The sequence below is a fragment of the Mastomys coucha genome, unplaced genomic scaffold, assembly GCF_008632895.1.
Source record: "Mastomys coucha isolate ucsf_1 unplaced genomic scaffold, UCSF_Mcou_1 pScaffold14, whole genome shotgun sequence".
Taxonomy (NCBI): Eukaryota; Metazoa; Chordata; class Mammalia; order Rodentia; family Muridae; genus Mastomys; species Mastomys coucha.
This window is the reverse complement of record NW_022196896.1, coordinates 53,195,258-53,218,464: the sequence shown is the minus strand read 5'-3', so window position 1 is coordinate 53,218,464 and position 23,207 is coordinate 53,195,258. Positions and strand designations below refer to the sequence as shown.

Here is a 23,207-nt window from a genome sequence, read left to right as displayed (position 1 = left end):
AAAGGGATGCCAAATCAAATGGCTATTTAGTTTTACATGTATGTATGTATATATGTATATGCATGTGTGTATGTATATATGTATGTATATATATATGTATGTATGTATGCATGTATGTATGCATGTATGTGTATATGTATGTATATATGTATGTATCAGCAAGAAAATACCATCTCTATTTTAGTAAGACTTTAGGAAAGAAAGACTCCAGAAAACAGACTCAGCTCCACCTAGGACATCAGTTTTTGTCTGCATGATAACTATGGTTTTGTTTAACAGAAAGAAAGACCAACAGGCATTTTGTGAGTGTAGGTAGATAGTATTGTCTTTCGGGCATTGAAACTGAAGGAAATCTATAGAAAATAAGATATGAAGCAATTTAATTTTGTTAAATGGGTCAAATATCTAGTGAATATGGTGGATGGTAAATATTTGATTACAATATTGGGTTGTAACTTCCTGAGACATTTTTAAATGATATTTTGTTACTTCTTTCAGAACTCATGTATTTTGATCATATTCAACGCTGACTCCTGCTCCCAACTCCTTCCTGTCCCCAACCACCTCCCAAGAACAATTTGTACTATCCATATACTCATGGGTGTTGGACCATCCACTGGCATATGAACCTATACAAGGCTACACCGCTAACTTCCTCACACCCATCAACTGTCTACTGCTACTAAGTCATAACCCCACCACCTCCAAATTCTTAAGACTTTTTCATTTTATTTTATGTACCATTTAGAATTCAGAAAGAGTTTCAAATTCATTTTTACAGACAGGAAACCCATTCTACAGATTTGGCAAAGGTCACTGTCACTACTCATGTCTTTATTACCGAGGTCACCAGTATTCTCTCTTCTGGAACCCCTTTGTGCACTGGAGCTAAGTAAAAAAGCTAACGTCCTTGAGTACTTGTTCCCCCGGAACTACTCCAAGTACACTTCTATGTCACGTCGAGGATCACAGTTGTCATTTGCAGATTTATCATTAGGACAAAATGGAAATGAGAGAAAACAGGATCACATTTGAGTTGGGAGTAGAAACTTAATCTCCTTCTATTTAAAACCCGCAAGTTTCCATTGTCTACAGCAGTCCACAATGTCCCCAGCTATTCAAATTTAGCGCATGCTCGTTGCCTCTGTATTACTTGGCTGTGTAAGAACCACCAGCATCAGGCTGGTTATCTTGAGCCTCAGCAGCCTACCTTAGGATTGCATTTTCTCTGCACAGGAAGCCTTGTTAGTTTCCCGGTGCTTTTAAAGGGAGTGAATGTTATCACTTAATTACAGTTAATGGTAGCCCTGAAGGCTGATAGGTAGACGCTGCCTCTGTGGCCTTTGGGAGCTGACTTTATTCCTGCTTTGGGGGTATATGGAGAGGTTTCAGGGGGCCCGACATCACTGGATACAGATGATTATTTTCACACATCCCCATGCTTGCTGGCTTTCATGTCCCCTGGTTTTTATCATCTTGCACTGGATCATTGATGCTGGTTCTGGGGGTGGCAAAGACTTGAAAGATTCCTGCTGCTCCTTAGATCACAGGGAACGGACAAATAGTATTTTTTCCCTTTTGGGGACCTACTGCAGAGATGAGTATGGGACGTTTTTGTGGATGGGTAAGCAGAATGGCTGTATTAGGGGAGGAATCATTCATATTTTCTGCCTTCCATGCCATGGGTATCAGTCAACAAGTGCTGCTATATCAATAGTGCAATGAGGCTTAGAGGAATCAGACTCAGCTCTGGGGAAAGCGTGTGCCTTGAGCTGTAAAGGGTTAAAAATGTTTGCAATTCATAGCATAATTTAGAAAATCTGTTTTCGTGAAATGGATTAATTACACCCATTGAACGCATTCGCTGTCACAGCCTCATCCTCCCACTGCCGCTCCAAAATGACAAGTGAAACCGGGGACTGGGTAATTTTGGAAAACAATCAGGTCACAAAGCGAGGAGTTTGCTTATTCACACAACCATGAACTGCCTATGCTTGAGTTCCCTCAATTACACAGCTCAGTATTCAGGCCAGAAGCAGACAAGCCCAGCGCAAGCGAGCACTTTCCTAGAATACACAGAGGAACGAGTTTGAAAAATCTCCAAAATGGCAGATGGAGAAAAAATTTCTCATTCAAGATCTAGAAGCTGCTTCGCCAGCAATCCCTCACCTGTTAACCACACAGCTTTGGAATCTCAGAAGCAGGGGCACTGGCAATATCTCAGAACAAGACCCCCAAGAGTGATAGACCTTTAAAAATATGGTGCGGATATATGCCACCAGGGACAAAGCAACTGAGACCAGAGAACATGAGGACCCACAGGACTGAACATCGTGGGCCCCGGGAATGAACATTGTCGGTCACATTATGGACATCGTGGGCCACAGTACTGAAGATTGTGGGTTGTAGTACCGAAGATGGTGCGTGGTTCCGAATTCAGCTTTCTTCTTCTGGGTGTGCAGGCACCACTGCACACCGGGCTGGAAAGGATGAAGCAGACCGGAAGTGGGTGGGTCAGCCAGATCTCCATCTGACTGTGAGTGCTGAAGAAGGCCTTCTCTGAGGTTTTCAGCATTGCAGATCTTCTTTATGGGGGAAAGCGAAACAGCTCTTCTAGACAATACTCAGTGAAACAGCTCTCTTAGACAATATTCCATGAAAACAGTAGCTCTCTCTCTTCTGGGATTAACAGGGCTATATGAACCTTGGGCGGGGAGGGATGTGTAGGGGTTTCCAAGGGGAAAATACATTACTGTCTGGGGCTGAGCTGTTGGAAATGCTTCATTTGTATGAAGAGGAATTCCAGGCAAAGAGGAATTCTGAGCACTTAAATTTGTAATTTGGTGAAGGGGCTACATGACTTTTTCAAGGAGGACAGAGGTGTGTGTGTGTGTGTTGGGGGTGGGGGGCAGGGTCATGCAAGCCAACAATAGGGAAGGAGCGATCCTTACTTCTGTCGGTCGCAAGGTGAGATTTTTCAGGGTTTGGATGCTTCTTGACCTCACTATTGTTTTAGTCCCATTCCCTGGTCGTACTTTTCCCTACGTGGTGGGTCGCAGAACTGAACATCGTGGGTCACAGTAGTGAACATCATGAACAACACTACTGAGGATGGCTAGTCATAGTACTGAGCATCATGGAGAACAGTACTGAAAATGGTGGCTCACAGTACTGAGCATCATGAATAACAACAGTACTGAGTATCACGCGTCATGGTACTTCTCACAAATTCCAGAGACTCCCCCCTCCAATGAACACCAGGATGCTGCAAACTTTGTTCCATGTTGAAATCAGAGTTCTCAGATACATCTCCTGAAGCCTTCAGTTTCCCTCAGTGCCGATGTGTACCAATCTCTCCTCCAGGACAGACTGCAGCGGCTCTGCAGTGGCCTTATTAGAAAGATATTTCTTTTTCTCTGTGTGACAGCTTCACAACTAATCTTCTCTGTGGTTTCGCGCTCACCGGAGTTTTCGATCATCAAAATTCTCCCCAGGTGATATTGCTCATTTGGTTACAGAGCAGCTCTTCTACCTCCTTTGCAAACTGTTATTTCTTCTCTTCTCTGACCATAGCATAAGCGCTGAGACTTGATACCCCTCACTGGTATTATTTAGCCTCACAAACCCTGGTAGCTCTTGACCGAGGTCATAGTCTACGTTTTCCTTCACAGCTGCCTTTTCTTAGTCCCTGTGTCTTGTCTTTCTATTCTAAGTTCTGGGCGATTTCGTTGTTTCTATGTTCTTTCTTTCTCTTCACTTACTCTGAATATCTATTCTGCAACCTTCCCTCAGCTACAGCGGATTTCGGAGCTGCCCCTATAGCCATAAAGGGTCAACTCATTGATCCTATACCCCAATGAGAGACCCTGTCATCTTTTAGAACAGAATGACCCCCTCTGGATATTTTTAACTGGCTTTAAAACACGGTTGGGATTTTATTCTCTTCTCAGTTTAAGGAGAAATAAAAAAATTAAGGCTGCGGGTTCAGACAGGGCCTCCATTGAAACCTAACTCCTCTCCCTGGCTACAAGTGAGTAAGTTATTTAATCCTATGCTACATATAAATCAAGAAGAGTACTGTTTGTTGGGTTACTCTTGGAAACATTTTATGCAGTAATAAATACACCTATGTTGTGTGTAGCTTTTTGACAGCCTACATTTCCAGTATTGAAAGGTGGTGGCTTGGAGAGATGGTTAAACCATAGCTTGCTTTCAAATTCTTCCTTTAATCAAAATCTGTTGGCCTTTGTCCTCATTAACAGGATAAAGGCAATTTATAAACGAAGCTTTCCCAGCATGTGGCTAGCTCGCTGTCTTGGCCTTCTGCCTTCTCTCAAGTAAGGACACAACAAAAAGAGCCTCATCAGGCCAGAGGACCAAACTTTAGTGTTCAGCTCCCGAGCCTCAAGAATTATGGGAAAATAACTCTATTGTGTATAAATTACCCTGGGTATATTAGAATGGGATGCCTTTTGTACTGGATTCTGTCATTGTTTAATTATGTAGTTTGGAGAAGAAAAACATACAATTGGTTTTCCCATCTGCCAAGTGGGGAATATAAAAATACACCTTCACTTCACTGAGCTGTCAATCATGAGTTCAGATTAGATTACTGCCTTTGCAATCACACTACCCCCCAAACCTAAAAAAAAAAGAAAAAGAAAGAAACAGAAGTTACAGATACTTGTAGAATTGCCATGAATTGTGAAATATGAACCTTTAGAATCGCACAATCCTAGGTTACTGAAATAGCTAAGCAGTTAAGGATATAGCCACTCTTCTAGATGTCCTGAGTTCAATTCCCAGCAACCACATGGTAGTTCATGATTATCTATAAAAGGATTTAATGCCCTCTTCAGGTAGACAGAGTTCTCACACATTTAAAAAAAAAAAAAAGAAAAAAGAAAAAAGAAAAAAAGAATTGCATTTGAGGAGGTAGTAAAACCTAATACCAATGAAATAAGGATTCTTTGTGGCACTGCAGACATAATCGACAGAGTAGAAAGAATGTGAATAAAAAAGGTATTCCTCTGAGCAGCTCTCAAATATGGCTTAATATGAAATAACTAGCCACATTCCTAGGGTACCGCACTAGAATCCCAAGCATGAACACTCAGTGAGTGGTTCCAGAAATCCCGTCTTCATATTTGAGTTTCTGGAGTTTATCTTTTGGTGTTGTTTTGTTTTGTCTTGGCACATATGTATGTGTGCATACACATGAGGGAGTGTATGTGTGTATATGCTTGCTTGCACTCACATGTACACACATGCATAAGTGTGAGGGAGAAAGCCATTATCAGCATCCTCCTTGCTATCATCTGCAGCAGCTATGGGCTCAATGAAATGGTCCATTGTAAATTTACAATCATTTAATTTACAGAATTATATCTCAAGAGACACTGGAAAATTCCACTGAGAACAAATATTAAACAAATGAAAGGACTGGTGTTTCATTTTATATTCATTTAATGGTGTATAATTTTGAGTGCTTACATGTATGTACATATACCTTGTGTATGGTTGGTGCATGAAGAGGTCAGAAGAGGGCATGGGATTACCTGGGACTGGAGGGTTGTAAACACCCCCACGTGCATGCTAGGAATCTAGCGTGGGTCCTCAGCAAGAGCAGCAAAAACTCTTAACCACTGAGTCATCTCTTTAGCTCTGTAGGATCAGGGTTTCCTAAAAAACAAAACAATGCTTTCTCAAATCGTTTCTATCTAAAGAGCCTTATTGATTTTTCCCCTCAGAATTATAGTACAATTTCATATGTTGGAATTCTAGTCAACTCTCACCCATGAACTCCTACTTAACTAGGGCTCCCTACATCCTTTCTTCCAGTTGACTTGCCAAGTTTAATCTGAATCTGTGGGCCCTGTCTTCTGTAAATCCAGAAGCAGCAAACTCTTTGCTCTTTTTGTGACCATGGTTAAGTGAAGGCAACATGAGCAAGCAAGAGCTTGGCCTTTTCCATAAATATTTTCTTATAACAGCAATGATTTATTAAATTCGGACAGTAGCTGGTACTGGGGGTAAGGGCATGCACTGGGAAGCTTCTCTATACCATGACTGGTATTATGATGTTGTAAAGATTGAGATTCTGTTCTCAAAGAGATTTCATCCTAGCCGACTCTAGATCAGTATATGAGCCACTTTATTTGATGTATAAATGTGCTGTATTAAATCCTTCATAATGCATCCTAAGCGAACACATATATGAGAGAAAAAAAAAGCCATTTAACATTAGCTTTTCTGATCCCAGTTGCCACGCCTATGTCTGAGGTCTTAGATTTCCTTATGAAAATTTTAAATATCACAGGAAAATAATTTCTACTCTGCCTTTCTTACTTGCCATGCAGATGGTGGAAATGATCAATGGACTATGAACTCAAATAACTGATCAATAACAAGCTTTCTACTTGTTCTTAAAGTAAAACTAATTTTACTATACTTTAAAGAGTATTTTTTAGCACAAAATTCTTCACAGAAGTTTTTTGATATTCCAAAGGTCATTACTGTAGATACTTGGAAATCCCCAAGGCCAGAAATAGTCATGTGTAACTCAAAATGCATATTTGTGACTCCTAAGAGCCTCCTTATACTGCTAGGATATTGAAGGGCTATAGTTCATTGAGACAAGTAGCACTGAGAGAGGTTAAGGATGCTCATTCGCGAAGTTATGAGATAGGAATGAGTGTTTTTAACATAGACGGGAATCCTTCAGAAGCAATGAACGGAGGAGGAGTGGAAGTTGCAGAACCACGGAAATCTTGAGTCAGTGCTTAGAATAAGCTAAATCTTAACCAAACGCTAGGACACATACAGACAAAGTTCATGACAAAAGTAGTGGATATGGAGTGGGACACAAAAGTATACTCCTTTGAACTTTGTATGCTAGGTGAGCTGGCTGAGAAGTGAGAGTATAGCCAACCAACTAAAAGTTTAAAATTTAAACAGTGGACTCACCCTACCTTTCAAGCACCAAGAATGCATAGCCCAGACTGAATTCTATCAAGAGGGTATTAATAGGCCTTTTTTTCTACTTAAGTATTTAGCTATTAACATAGTCCTTAACTTCACACTATGCATCTGATATGACTGGTAACATGCATTGTGGTCTTTCTGCTTTTCACATCCAGCAAGAATTTAGCCAAAGACGCCAGCCAAAGATCCTTAAATGCTACTGAAACTATTGCCGAGGCTATGAAGTTCCCCAGTGGAAGATAGCTTTAATTCCCTTTATCAAGCAGGCACGGCTTTGCAACTTCAGCACCTCTAAGTTTACAGACCACTCAAATCAGTACACATCATTTAATCAAAACAGTTAAGTTCCAAGCAGGTGTACCTCCCTGGAGTTTATTAGCCATTAAAAGCTGCAGTATAATTGTGTACTGCTCACATTAACTCCAATGCCTTGTATCTTCTGGTGTGATCTAATTCAACAATCTGAGTAAAGAAGCAGAGCTCCAAAAAGAAAAAAAAAAAAAAGGCCTTTAGAGCCATGATTCAACTGCAGTCATGTTGTTAGTCACTGTTGTAGGCAAGATACTCTAATATTCTTTCTATAGGAGACTAGGAGACTTTATTCGGTTTATCTAGAACTCTCACATAGATTAACCGATACTGGCATGCCCTCTGTGACCATGTCCTCCTCTTAACTGAGTGTGACTTATCTCATTGACTTCTCAATCAGTTCTTAAACACAAGTCTTTAAGAGAAAAAAAAAAAAAAAACCCTGACTTCTCAAATGCTTTGTGGCTCCTGTGTCGGGGAGAGTTTTCTTCATATGTTTTAAACTTCTCCTTTTTTAGAATTGACTGATGCTCTTGTAAGGACTGGACACTTGCTAAACTTGAAACAACTGATTCCTTGAGTCTTCTCCAGCTATGTTTCAAGGCAGAAGAGAAGACAGATGCAGAGCATATTCCTTGGTGATGTGGCTACAGGACCTCTTTCCAATTCTAAGACCTTAGGATCAACATTGTTTTCTTAACCATACATCGAGATGCTCTTGGTACATACATACTTGGAGTTCATCCATTCTTATCATCCTCTGCTTCATTTGAAGTCGTTTTTTTTTTCCATCTTTGATATTTCTTATTATTATATTTTATTTTACTGCTTATTCATTTACATTTCAAATGTCATTTCCATTTCCAATTAAACCCCTTATCCCCTCCCTCTCCCCCTGCTTCTATGAGGGTGCTTTCCCACCCACCCACCCCCTACTCCCACCTCACCACCCTAACATTCCCCTATGCTGGGGCATCAAGCCTCCACAGGACCAAGGGCCTCCCCTCCCATTGATGCCAGATAAGACCATCCTCTGCTACATATGCAGCTGGAGCCAAGGGTCCCTCATGTGTACTCTTTGGTTGGTGGTTTAGTCCCTGCGAGGTTTGGGGGATCTGGTTGGTTGATATTGTTGTTTTAATGTTTCAAAATAATCAGGCAAGTCATTTCGACATCAGCTAAGTCAGTGTCCATGTGTTCTTCCCAACTGCGCCAATGTTTGCTTTCAGACTTAGATTCTTCAGCTGTCTGAGAAAGCTTGTTTAAAGTATTGCTGCACCAGTAGTCTGCCAGCTATAAATCTCTATTACATCAATCCTTGAATTTATGGTACCCAAAGTACTCCACCGACTAAGAAGTTAGAAGGAAAATGTCACCATAAATGCCCATCACCTGATTAAATGGTAGAGCTTAACACTTCAGATCAAACCCACTTGGAACACTATTTTGTAGACCTGACATTTTATGACAAGAATATGTGAATATATGAAAGTCGCTTTTGTAGATGTGTTGATCTTTGGGGTATCTGAATAATTGTTCTCACTTTTCTATTTATTGGCTTGTGGCTCTTGACAGGCGGCTGTGTATTTGCTACTGTTTTAGAGGGAGCAGCCATACTGAGCCACCTATACTTTACCACTCTGCTCCCAAGAGTAAGTTCAACAAGCTCAGGATTCTGGATCCAGAATGTATTCTGTGTCTTTGAGGCATAGCTGTATTCAGTGGGCAGAAAACCATCTACAAAGAAGCATATCCAATTCTCTCCTAAACTCTCATACCAGCATTCTGTAGTTTCTGCTATCCTGATGCCACCACCCTGTTTCTTCTAATGCTTGGTTTTTATCACTTACTTCCAGAGTTGCATTGAATCCCCTCCCCTCACACACATACATAACTTGTATTGATCAACCACTTTTTCTCCCAACATTTTGAATACAATTATGGGTATACAATACAGGGTACATTTTGAATACAATTATGTCCTGAAATGTTCAGATGAATTCTTTCATGAATCATGAATGTAGTTGTGAGATGCAAAAAAAAAAAAAAAAAAAAAAAAAAAAAAAAAAAAAAAAAAAAAAAAAAAAAACCCAGCTAATTCTCAAAGTTGTAGTAGTAGTAGTAGTAGTAGTAGTAGTAGTAGTAGTAGTAATAATAATAATAATAATAATAATAATAATAATAATAATAATAATATAGGTGTTCCCCTAACTAAGCAATAGGGTTAAATCTAAAAGCAAAGTACTTATGACCTTCCATCCTGCAAACACAGTGCTGGTTTGTGAGAAGTGTTAACTGCAAGTTTTGTTGTATGTATGTATGTATGTTGTATGTATGTATGTTGTATGTATGGTATGAGTAAGCCATGGAGACTCATCATCATCTTGTGTTCTCTAGGACAACACTTAATGAAAAAGTTGATGGCAATTAACACAAGAGTGATTTAGGTGGAGAGCTGATCTCTCTATTTGCTATATAGAGATTGAAGTTTTAGGGCAATAAGACAAGAGAAATAAAGGATATGATTAATAAAGGAAGAGGTCATAAAATCATGTTTGCACATGATGTGATCTATGTAGCAAAGGGCCCTAGAGACTTTGGAAAGCTCTTGAAACTGATAATCAAAGTAGTATTTCCTCAAAGCAGCAGGATATAAAGTCAACATACAAAAACCAGTCACTTGTCTATATTCCAAGAGCAAGCATGTTTGAGAAAGGAATCTCACAACAGCCTCAAGGAAACAAGTAGATCTAGAAATAGATTTAATAAAGGATGTAAAAGACCTCTACAGCTAATGTTTTGAAATGCTGAAGAAAGGAACTGAAGAAGACAGGGGAAGCTGCGAAGGCCCGTGTTCTACTTCTCAGGCATCTCCAATCCTAGGGTCTCCGCTACAACTTAAGTTGTGCCTTCACCAATAGCCACCTGGCCTTTCTCTTCAGACACTCTCACCCTGCCAAGTGGTGCCAAGCCTCAGCTTCTCTTCATTATCCTTCTGATCCTGCGGCTTTCATACTGTCAACCAGTACCACGTGACTCTTACATATTGCCAACTTAGGCTGCCAGCTAGGAAACGCAGCTTCAGCCTCCCCCAGGCCAAAGTTTGCTTGCTGACCCCGAGGAAACACTTCCCAGGAGACATTGCCTTACTGGTGCTGGTCTCTTATTAAAATCACAGTTGACTTTAAGTTCCAGATATCAGCATTGATTGTCCCATGAAGTTAAGTTTTCATTTCCACACCCCCCTCCAGAGGAAATAATACAATTTCTTTATTTGCAAAATGATACTGAATCTTGGAGATCAGTGAAAACCACTGGAGTGGGGATTCTTTTTAAACCACTGCCCCCTCTCTTTACACAGCTGTGAGATGGAAAAGCAGCAGAGCTGTTTTGCAGGGCCAAATTCAGCCCCCCCCCCCAAGCTCCTGCAGCTCTGTTTGTCTAGATTTTACTTCTTGTTTGCATTGACATTTATGCAGATCCTGTTCATGTCATCCTGGAGTCCCTCACCTATAATAGCTAAACAGAACTGGATCTGCCAGACTGGGTCCCAGAGAGTGTATGGGTCCAGCCCTTCTGCAATCTCAGAGGCCAGTGCTACCATGAGCAGATCCTGCTTCTTAGCAAAGGCAAGCACTGGTACACAACTTAGCTTTTCTCCCTCCAGTAATTCCGTTAGTTCTTGACCCATCAAATCTTTTTTCTGTCTGTGCTGTCAATTACAAATAGAAAAATATCAGTATTTTCAAGATAACTCCTCCAGTATGGTCTGATTTTTCTCTGTCTGCCAATGTCCCAGACATTGAGTTTAAAAACTTGTGACTGTACAATTTGGATGCTAAAACTGTGGGTAGGTGTGATGTGGCTGGTGTCTTCAGATACAAGATGCTGCAGCAGAGTCAGTTGTCTCTCCAGCATTATCCAAGGTGAAGGATTCACACCTCCAGGGCTGGTGCACTTTTCAATTCCTGCAGAATAGAGAGCAAGTCCATACCCAAGGGAATCCCTCCTCAATGGCCTCTCACCTCTGCCTCCACCTCCACCTCTGCCTCCTCCTCCTCCTCCTCCTCCTCCTCCTCTTCCTCCTTCTCTCCTCTTCTTCCTGCCTCTCCTCCTCCTACCCTCCCCATTTCCAAGGGTAATTTCTATAGATTCTTATTCCAGATATCATTTTCTGAGGCCCTCTTAAAGTTTCTTCCAAGATGTATAAAGTCAGACCTCCACTTCCCATGCTTCAGCGTTGTCCTCCAAGCTCCTACACAACAGCTTAATAAGCTCTGGTCACTCACTGACTTTTCTAGCAATCCCCTTCAGCTCCTTCAGCCCTCTCTCTAACTCCTCCATTGAAGTCCCCAGACTCACTCCAATGGCTGGTTGTGATTATCTACATATGTATTAGCCAGGTGCTGGCAGAGCCCCTCAGAAGACAACTATACCAGGCTCCTATCCACAAGCACATTTTGCAATCAGCAATAGTGTCAGGATTTGGCGTCTGCTGATGGGATGGAATCCCAAGGTGTTGCAGTATCTGGATGGCCTTTGCTTCAGTTTCTGCTTCATTTTATTTTTGTCCCTGTGCTTCCTTTAGACAGGAATAATACTGGGTTAAAAATTTTGCGATGGGTGAGTGACCCCCATCCCTCCTCTGGAGGCCATGTCTATCTACTGGAGGTGGTCTCTTCAGGCTCTCTGTCCTCACTGTTGGGTGTTTCATACCCTTTGAGTCCTGAGAATCTCTTGCATCCCTAGTATCTGGGACTTTCTAGAGATTCCCTCAATTCCCACCCCCACTGCTACATATTTTTATTCATTCTCCTGGCCCTCTGGACTTCTCTCTTCCCATGATATGGACTTCCCACATCTGATTCTGGCCCCGATTTTTTTTCCTCCCCTTCACCTCTCTCATCTAGAGGTCCCTCCCTCCCTCTGCCTGCTATGATTATTTTGTTCCCCCTTCTAAGTGCAATTGAAGCATCCACACTTTGGTCTTCCTTCTTGTTAAGCTTCATATGGTCTATGAATTGAATCTTTGGTATTCTGAGCTTTTGGGCTAATAATATCTACTTATCAGTGAATACATATCTGTTGTTATGTCTCCCTTTTCATTTCTGGTTCTATTAATTTGGATACTGTCTCTGTGCCCTTTAGTTAATTTGGCTAAGGGTCTATCTAGCTTGTTGATTTTCCCAAAGAACCAGATCTTAGTTTTGTTGATTCTTTGTATAGTTCTACTCCTCTTGGATATATTTGCTTCTTTTTGTTCTACAGCTGTCAGATGTGCTGTTAAGTTGCTAGTGTAGGATCTCTCTCTCTTTATGAAGGCACTTAATGGTATGTATTTTCCTCTTAGTACTGCTTTCATTGTGTACCCTAAGTTTGGGTATGCTGTGCCTTCATTTTTGTTAAATTCTAGAAAGTCTTTATTTTCTTTATTTCTTCCCTGATCAAATTATCATTGAGTAGAGAGTTATTTTGTTTCCATGAGTATGTGGACTTTCTGTTGTTTTTGTTGTTATTGATGACCAACCTTAGTCTGTGATAGTATTTCAGAATGCATGGGATTATTTCAATCTTCTTGTATCTATTGAGGCTTGTTTTGTGTCTGATTATATGGTTGATTTTGGAGAAGGAACCATGAGGTACTGAGAAAAAGGTGTATTCTTTTGTTTTAGGGTAAAATGTTCTGTAGATATTTGTTAAATCCATTTGATTCATAACTTCTGTTAGTTTCACTGTGTCTCTGTTTAGCTTCTGTTTTCATGATCTGTCCATTGGTGAGAGTGGGATGTTAAAGTCTCCCACTATTATTCTATGAGATTCAAATGTATGCTTTGAGCTTTAGTAACCTTTCTTTTACAAATGTGGGTGCCCTTGCATTTCAGGCATAGATGTTCAGATTTGAGAATTCATCTTGGTGGGTTTTTCCTTTGATGAGTATTCTGTTGGTGATGCTTGCAGCTGTAACTCTCTAGGTTTTCCATCTCCTGGGTAATTTCTTTATTGTTTCTGTTTCCATTTTTAGATCCTGGACAGTTTTGCTCAATACCTTCACCTGTTTGATTGTGTTTTTCTGTACTTCTTTAAAGGAGCTATTTATGTCCTCCTTAAGGTCCTCTATCATCTTCACAAGATGGGATTTTTAGGTCAGAATCTTGCTTTTTAGGTGTGTTAAGGAATCCAGGGCTTGTTCTGATGGGAGAACTGGGTTCTGATGATGCCAAGTGGCATTGGTTTCTGTTGCTTATGTTGTTGTGCTTGCCTCTTGACATAGGGTTATCTCTGGTGTTAACTGACCTTGCTGTCTCTGACTGGAGCCTGCACCTTCCTGTGAGCCTCGTTATGATGGACCTCTTGGGAGTCAAACTGTCTCTGACTATGGGCATGGGGTGAGGGGTGCTGGAGCACCTGATCTGCTCCCAGGCACAGTTGTGGACCAGAAGGGTGATGTGTCTCCAGCAGGGTGGATAGATCCTTCATCCGATGGGCCCCATGATGGTCCTAGTTAGGCTAGGTATGAGGGGGTCACCTGTTAGCCTGGTTATGATGGACCTCCTGGGAGTCAAGCTGTCTCTGGGTTTGGGCATGGGAAGGGTGCTAGGACACCTCTCTAGTTTGTTTTCTGTTGCTGTGAGAAAATATCATGAGCAAAAGCAACTTGCAGAAATGTATATCAGACTTACAGGTTACAGTCCATCATCAAAGGAAGTTAAAACAGGAACCAGGGGGCAGGAACTAAAACAGATAATGGAGGACATCTGTTTACCAGCTTGCTTTCCCTGTCTAGTTCAGCTAACTTTCTCACAGCCCAGGCCCACCTGCCTAAGGATGGTACTGCTCACAGTTGGTTGATTCCTTCTACATCAATTAACCCCTAAGAAAATGCCCCACAGGCGTGTCCGTAGTCAGTCTGACTGAGTCAGTCGCTCAGTTGAGGGTCCCTCTTACCAGATGGATTTTTTTTGTCTCATATTGCTTTGTTTGGGCCATTTGTTTATCTTACTGGTCTTTTGTTGTATATTATGGTTTCTGATTGAGAGTTTTTAATGGGTTTTGTTTTTATGTGTGGATGTGTTTCTTCTGCTTTTTCTTTGTTTTGTTTAATTGGTTGGTTTGTTTTGTTGTTGTTTTGTTTTGTTTTGGGGTTTTGTTTGTTGTTTGTTTGTTTATTTGTTTTTCAAGACAGGATTACTCTGTATAGCCCTGGCTGTCCTGGAACTCATTCTGTAGACCAGGCTGGCCTCAAACTCAGAATCCACCTCCCTCTGCCTCCCAAGTGCTGGGATTAAAGGCATGTGCCACCACTGCCCAGCTTGATTGGTTAGTTTTATTCTATGAGTTTTTTTTTTTTTTAATTTGGTTGAGTTTCGTTTTTATTTTCTAAAGAAGGATGGCATGGATATAAATGGTCTTATCATGAACACATAGATGGATACACACCCACACACCCCCACACACACTGAATACTTGACACCTAGACACCCCCCACCCCAGTGCCTCAACTGAGTGTCAATGCTGCTACCGATAGTGCCAAATTCCTCCTTGCTTCATATGTATTTTCAGAAAGATCAATGTGTATGGGATAACTTGTCTCCTAGGTTTCAAGAATAAGTTATTAACTTACACGTATTGACTTGAAAAACGACAACCACCCTCATTTCAACGGTTGCTTTCCTCATTATTTCATCTAACAGACCTAGAATATTTCACTCAAGGCTGGATGATGGAAAAATACATAATGCCATGAATATTCACTTCTGACATTAGCTCCTTTTTAAATTATTTATTTCAGCAAGATAACAGCCTGCTCCATTCCTTGCAGGTCCCATTATTGTCTCAAGAATCTCACCAACTTGCTCCCAGGCATTTGTCACCCCATCCTCAAGTCCCTTATGTTTCTTGGCATAGTGCTAATATGTCATATTAAAATAATCTCCAATCACAAGTCCTGCATAGGAAACACCTGGTGTAAATGTTAACTATGCCCACACTCCTAAGATGTTACCTGCTTCGGAATGTAGCTAAAAACTGTTCCTTTAATTTTTTTTCTTCACATTTCAATACTTTGTGCAATGGAGCTCTTTAATGTGTTCAGCCATCTAATTATCTTCATAAGTAAAAAGAAAAATATTAGAAACTTTGCCTCTTTAGTATTTTCTTCCTCCTTGATTTTGAGGTCTAGATGAATCTATATACAATATCTCTGAGATAGATGAATCTACCTTGGCTTAAGTGCCTTCATAAAATAATGCTAAACTTGGTGTTTATTACGGTATTATACCAAAATGTAACCTTTGACAATATTAGAGAACTCTTGGCTCCATCCCTCCATGGAAGATCTAGAGATGGGCAGCTACTTTGCTTCCTATTTACCACCTAGACCCACCTTTACCCCCCATTTTAAACCACATTCATCAGTGTAAAACAATAGAAAAATTATACTTCTCCATATTTTATGTTAATAATGTATGTAGTAGCTTGCATCTCTACAATACATTCATTATGATTTGTTCTACAAAAAGCACAGGAAATAAACTGAAGTTAAAACGTCCTCCCTGGAATAGTCTCATGGGTGGAATGGTATCCCTTTTAATAAAGAGCTTGATAATAGTTTAACTTGCGAATGTTTCCTGTTGCCATACTTTGGGACTATACTTTGGTTTCATGTAAGACAGAATCTGAACAACAAAGGCTTTATTACTCTGATTGTATGTTGATATCCATGAAATTACTTATTCAGCAGAATATTTGACAAAATAGTCTCTGAATATATTATTTGTAGCACACATTGCTTTGAAAACTGTATTTGCTTTTGTTTTCTCATTCAGGGACCCCCTGGGTTACAAGGACTACAGCAGCCTTTTGGTGGATATTTCAACAAGGTATGGCTTCTTTATTTCCACAACTTGTGTGCATAGAGATTTTGTGTCATTACACTTTTAGGAAGAAAGCATTATTAGATCCTTACATCTCAGACCTTAAGACAGGATCACATATGCTCAAAGCATATTCCCATACTGTACACTATGTTTTCAAACTTATATTTTACATTTTAAAAGAATCCTAGACATATTATAAAAGACATGCCTAGTGCTATAGTTTTTTTTTTTAAAGTGGTAGTTCAAAGTTTGATGATGAAAAACCAAAAGAAATAATTTGTTATCTGAAACTCTGGGTGACACCCCCAAATGATTCCTCAAAACCAGTAAATGCTATAGCAAGGCTTCAAGTACATGTTCATATCCCACAGAGCAAAAGAGTCTTCTCAGGGATGGATAGGAACAGCTTGTAACTGGATTATTATCTTCTTCACTAATAATACTGCCATGGAACCATCTTAGTGGCAAGAGTAGTTCATGATTATACACCTAAGGGTGGTGCTGGTAACTAGCTGCACAGGACTCCAATATAGGGATGAACTCATCGCTGGGTTCATTGTTCAAGAACAACATATGGGGTCTGATCACATAGGAGAAACCAGTGCCATTTTGTCCTTCATTGCCCAAAATGACAGCAACTGGGGTCCTTTTAATACCTGACAGTTCATCATTGATACCTTGTGCCACAGAAAAAAATTAGAGACTTGCATTTTGTTTTCTTGGGTTTCTTTCCCATAGATTCCTGTAGCCAATACTGCATCTTTGTTCCCATAGTCCAAAAGCCTTTATTTCAAACTAAGTGCTTGTGTGTGTGTGTGTGTGTGTGTATGTGTGTGTGTGTATGTGTGTGTGTGCTTGACTTGCATGTCTGATGCCCACAGAGGCCAGAAGAAGATGTCAGGTACTTTGTAACCAGTTGCAGTAACTAGTGGTTTTGAGTCACTCAGTATGAGTTCTGGGAATTGAAATAGGATCCTCTACAAGAACGAGTGCTTTTAACCACTGAGCCATCTCTCAAGCTCCCGACCCAACTCTTGAAGATAGCTGGTGCTCAAAAGCACATTTTATTGCTTTCTAAGACAAAATCATTAATTTAAAATCTTAATTCTCTGTCCAATTAAATTTCATATAAACTTAATATGAAGCTTAGAAAATCCTTAACTGGTAAATTTAAAATAAAACATTTACATACTTCCGTGCTCTTGACAAATTTAAGATTATGACCCTGTTTTGAACCTTTTCATTTGTTAGATTTTTAGGGGAGTGCTGTGTTAGCATGGTTATTATATGTTTCTGGATTCTTTATCAAGTAAATAAATTGCTACTTGCTTTTTTAAAACATTAGATAGAAGTTGGCAAGTTTTTAAAAGGTAAGCTTGAAGTGTATCTAAATTGAATCACTGTAAGGACATTTGTAATGACATATACTGTTATAAAATAGGACTTATAATAAAAGCTTCAAAATAATGAGAATAACTTGAATCAGATGTCACAAGACAGCTAGAAATGTTTAAGTACTATACTATATTACTCTGACCATCAGTACAAAATGTACCAAGTTTGGAACTCAGCTACTTAAATATCTGCTAGCACTTGCAAAACTTGTAAGGCTTGTATCTTTACAGGTCTCTGAACAATACTTCTATATATACACTTTTTCTTACCAATGAGTCAGTTTTCCCTTAAATGAAAATATATGGAACCTTTGTATTTTAGAGTCTGAAGTAGAAAGTGTTGATGTTTAGACTTTAAGGTTATACTTGCTGTAATGGAAACTGAGCTCAGTGGCTGAGTGGGTCCTTTTGTGAGTTGCATCCCAGTACCTGCAACTTATCTATTGCCTCTCCTGAGAAAACCCTAGTTACTGCCAGTGCTAGTACAGAACCAAGCCTCACAGCAGTTCACATGTGCTCTGAATATAGCTTTGTAGCCAGAAGATAATAGGGTAAACAGGGGGAACCACGGCTTATTTCTCCCCTCAGTAATACAATACAGTAACTTTGACTCAGAAGCGTTTACATCTATAGTGACTGATGGAAGGTAGCATACCGAACAGCTTGTTCTATTTCCTCATGAGACTAGGCAAGCCTCCTACACCGAGGTCCCATGAGGATCTATAAAAAAGCCCGCACATGGAACCCACACTGTATGATATTTTTGTATTGTGGCCATCTCTTCTTCACAAAGCAATGGGTCGAATGTGCCCTGATGAGCAAGATGCATTTTTCACTTGGCGTTCTCCCTGCCACTGTCATCTGGTTTTGAATAGTAAGGTTGTTCCATTTTGCAGTTTGTTGCATGCCTGATGGCCCGGCTATAACAAATGAGTACAGTTGGGGGAGGAGCTGAGATTAAATAATGGACCATGTATTGAGACATATAAAGTGACACTCCAAGGTTAAAACAATCTTCCCTTTTAAATTGTCATTGATTTATGTGGTGCCTGCTCCGAGCCGTGGACCTCAGCTCATCCTCTGGCAGCAGTTCCAGCGCTTGCATAGCTCAGATTCTGCTGAGGCAGCTACCCATGGGAGGATGAGTAGCATACCCCTCATACGTGCCCTCCTCCCTGCTCCAGGCTAAGAGCCTGGATGGTTCATCTCTCATCCCAGCAGTCTGTCATTGTATTTTGGTCCTCGCACAGAATGGATCTATTCTCCGACATATCCCCTGTATCACCCTGAAAAGAAACAAAGGCATAAGAAAGCTCTCACTTCACAACAAAAATCAAAAATAGAAGATTAAAAAAAAAAAAGACAAGGAGAGAGAAAAATAAGAGCACAAGAAAGATTCACTAGAGAGCGAAGCCAGTGCAATCACGTGCGTTCTCATGTGACCACTTGAGGACGCAAAGATTTAAAAGAGAATGCGTTTCCTTCTCTATCTCGGAAATAATTTTCAGGCAGCTGCTCTCATCTTCTTGGGTTGTTTGCAGAGCAGCGTCAACACCAAGTACACTTCTCCCCTGAAGGAAACTCCACTCCCTGCCCAGCCAAACTGTTCTTCATTGTCTTCAGCTCTGGAAATTTTAGTAAAAATTTAATAGGCTCCATCAGCTTTTAAAGTCTCAAGCTCCCTACATTGCTGTAAAGTGTTATCTATGGATACTGAGTATTGGGGGGGAGGAGCATATATGTTTTTGAAGATCTACATTGAAAATACAGTTATTTCATCTGGCACATCATTAGGCTCAGTATGACTACCATAACAGACATGCCAGATTTCAATATGCTAACACAATTGGAAGGAGTACAACCAATACAACTTACATTAAATACCGTGAAAGAAACAAAGTAATTTCAACATGACCAATTATTAAAAGATTAGGAGCTTTAACATATGTACTAACATTTGTTTGAAATCCAGATCCTGTCCCAATTTTATCTATTGCTAACATAATATCATAGAGATCTGCAGCTAACTTTCAAATATATCTCTAAAAATATCCAGAACCAGCCTTCCAAATAAATGAAGACTTATTTCCAATATCAGATTGATTTCTAGATCTGTCTATGATTGAGTCAGAATAACTGCTCACATTAAAGGAAACAAAAGAGTCATCATAACTTCTCTTTTTGATTAAGTTTTTGAAGGCAGTTTCCAGTCTCCATGTTCTCTGTCCCACAAGGTCTAAAAGTTTGAAGTAAGGCAGCTTGTCCACTCTGGCAAGCAAAAGTGGGTCAGCAACATGTCCAAAACAGCTTCCCAGTCACTGTTGTCAGTATATTCTGAAAGCACATGTCAGCATCACTCTTTGTTGCAGCCTCAACATGTCACACCAATCACTCTGGCAGCTACCAAGCTCCTTCAGCATCCTGGGAAAAAACCACAAACATGCCCTCTTACCCATATTAAATACCTGATCAGGATGATCCCATGCCAGTATGGGGATCCTTCCATTTTACCTAAACATGACTACTTCTAGTTGTAACATGTCATAGAGAATTCCCTAGCATCCAAATATAAAATTTTAAAATAAAAAGAACATAATTTAAATAAATTTGTGGTGTACAGGACTATAATTCCCCCTTTTTTATTTTATGAAGATATTGTTTTAAAGTTCTACAATATTTGTTTCTCAATACTTTGTCCTTGAAGATTATAAGGAATCCCAGTAATATGGGGTAATGTTAAATTGTCAACAAAACATCTCGAATGTTTGACTGTAATAGTCAGTTCCATTATCTGTTTTAATCTGATTTGAAACAACCAGCATGGAAAAACAATATAGGCAATAACTAATTGCTTTCCCTGTTAAGGCAGTTTGCAACTAAAAAGCCTGAAAAGGTGTCAATAGTCACATGTACAACTTTAATTTTCCAAAATCAAAAATTTGAGTAACATCCATTTGCCATAATTGACTAAGTACAAGTCCTTGAGGACTAACACCATTATATGCTACAGGTAGAAATTGAGGACATTCAGCATAAGTCTTTACAATTTGACATTCTCTAGAAATACTAAATTGTTGTATCAAGATATTACTACTTTGATGATGTAAAGAATAAGATTGCTTGGCTAGTTGTATAAGGCCTATAATCTGCCAGGTATACAAATCTGCTGTGGCATTGCCCTCACTAAGGGGTCCTGGCAATACAGTATGAACTCTTAAATGTCTTATAAAATAAGGAATTGTACATTCTCCTAAATTGAGTTGTATTTGCATAAATAATTGCAAAATTTGAGAATTAGCAGTATCTAAAAAAGGAACAGTTTCAAGCAGTTGCAAACCATGAGCTATATATTGGCTATCAGTATACAAATTAAAAGCTTGATTTTTCAGCATTTCAAAAACAGTGGCCACAGCACATAGGTCGGTTATCTATGCTGAAACAGGGGGAAACTCAAGAAAGTGAACATGTGACCTAATCACATATGTTGTCTTTCCATTAGATTTCCATTAGCCATCTATAAATATAGTACACACATTCTTTATGGGCTGCATGCATAAATTTACAAGAAGTACAAAAGCATGCATAGAGGCAAATTTAATAACTTGTCTTTTGGATAATGATTATCAATTTTGCCTAAAAAGTTTGTACATGCAATAGGTCAAATATCAGTATTTTGCAATAACCAATTTAATTACTGTTTGGAATAAGAAATAAATATTCCATGAGGTTCATTCCCAAAATATTTCTGTGATTCTATCCTACAATTCTGTATTAACACAGCAACAGCTTCATAATAGGGTGTTAAAATTTTACTTGAAGAAAGATGAATCCACATTAATGGTTTCTTTTGCCAAAGGACCGTTGTGGGTGTAAACAGCCAACAATTGACTATAGTCTATATAATGCATCTGTTGTTGGCTAATAGCTTCCTCTATTTTCTGCAAAGCTATTTGTCCCTCATTAGTTAATTGTTGAGAGGAATTAGGATTTTCATCCCCCTTAGGAATATTAAACAGGTTTAAGTTCTCCTGTGGTAAGCTTAAGATGAGGTCTTAGCCTACTAATATCTCCTAACAACATTTGAAAATCACTTAAAATAAGTATAAAAAAGAAATTTTTTTTTTAGTTTTTTTGAGTCAGGGTTTCTCTGTATAGCCCTGGCTGTCCCAGAACTCACTCTGCAAACCAGGCTGGCCTCGAACTCAGAAATCTGCCTGCCTCTGCCTCCCAAGTGCTGGCCACCACTGCCCAGCTAGTAAATTATCTTGAAAAGGATATTGTCTTTGAATCTTTTCTGGAGCAACAACCACTCCCCAAAATTTTAAAGTTCATTGTATCAGAGCAAAGGCTTGTAGTAAAACTCCTTCAGCTGGATCAGCTAATAAAATACCACCCATATGATGAATATCCACTGAAAGATTCAAAGTCCTAACTTGTATTGAAGCAGAGACAATTTTTTTTTTAACATAATGTAAGACCATTCCTTGAGGCAAAACTTTCCAATGATATCACTTCATGGGCTCTTTAAAATTACAAGCAAGCTCACTGAAAGCAAACCCTTTACAATCATCAGGATGCAAAGGAATAAAGAACAATCCTCCAAATCCATAATAATTCTATATGGAGTAGGCAGGTCAGATCGTAATGCCTCTACAAGTTCCATAGCCTCATTAGCCTTTCATAAATCTTAAGTTTGAACTTTGTTTTGAACAACATCTTGATAGATCTGTAATAATGCTGTTTTGACCTAAGAGTAATTCCCAGGTCCCCGGAAGCAAGAAGAGGCAAGGCCCCTAAAAACTTCCTTAGGCAGGGTTTGTAAAACAAAAGCAGTGCCACACAAAGGTTGCTGAGACTGCTCTGAGCTTTGCATTAACTCAAATGTAAATATTTCTTAGCCAGAGCATACTGCCTGAGTCCTGGCCCAAAGATTACCCCTCCCGCATTGAGGACAGATTCCAGGGGAGCAATTCTACTGTCTGTTTGTTCCTTTAATTTTTAGACAGTCTTCCCTAAAATGATTTATGCCCCCATATTTAAAACATTCCTTATAACCTAGTGCTGTGAAAGCATCGCTTGTACTGCAAGGCAGCAGCCCTAACCAGACCCTGATTATGTGAGGGTCCAGTTTCTGCACAAACACTAATGTATCCAGATAAGTCTGTCTTTGCTTTGTATGGCCGGATGGTCGCATGGCAGATTAGCATTCTCATTAAGACAATTGTGTAACAAGGAATTCCTGCTTGAGGGTCTCCAAAAATTCTGCTTTTAGCCGCCTAACCACAAATTCCTGAAACAGCTCATCAGGAGCTTGTTGAACACCAGATAAATTGCCACTAAGATCTCCTTTCCAAATTCCCCCCCCCCCCCGAAAATTTGCTTCTACCACTATATCCAATAAAGCTTGTGTAAAAGGGACAGCAGGCCCATATTGGCCACAGCTGTTTTTAACTTTTGTTACTCTTGCAATCATCCGAATTACAAAACTTTGGAAAGCAATACCCAATTTTAACAGTGTAAACAATCTATTCTCTTTAAAATCAAGACCAAAAACATTACGTTCATGTTACAAAGTTTTTTAGTGTTGAAAGACCCCCAGAACTGGGGAGATCCTTACTCAAGTCTCGGGATGACGCGACCACCC

At 39.7% G+C, this 23,207-nt stretch overlaps 1 protein-coding gene and 1 pseudogene across 2 annotated transcripts in view; one reads left to right on the top strand and one right to left on the bottom strand.

Annotated features, from left to right (window-relative positions):
* Col19a1 (collagen type XIX alpha 1 chain) overlaps nucleotides 1-23,207 on the top strand; it is a 329,256-nt gene that overhangs the window by 229,669 nt on the left and 76,380 nt on the right. For both annotated transcript variants that reach the window (XM_031367064.1, XM_031367063.1), the window contains exon 17: nucleotides 16,119-16,172. In XM_031367064.1, coding sequence (XP_031222924.1) covers nucleotides 16,119-16,172 — 54 coding nt within the window. The remainder of the gene's footprint in view (nucleotides 1-16,118; nucleotides 16,173-23,207) is intronic.
* LOC116088254 lies at nucleotides 10,742-11,285 on the bottom strand (annotated as a pseudogene).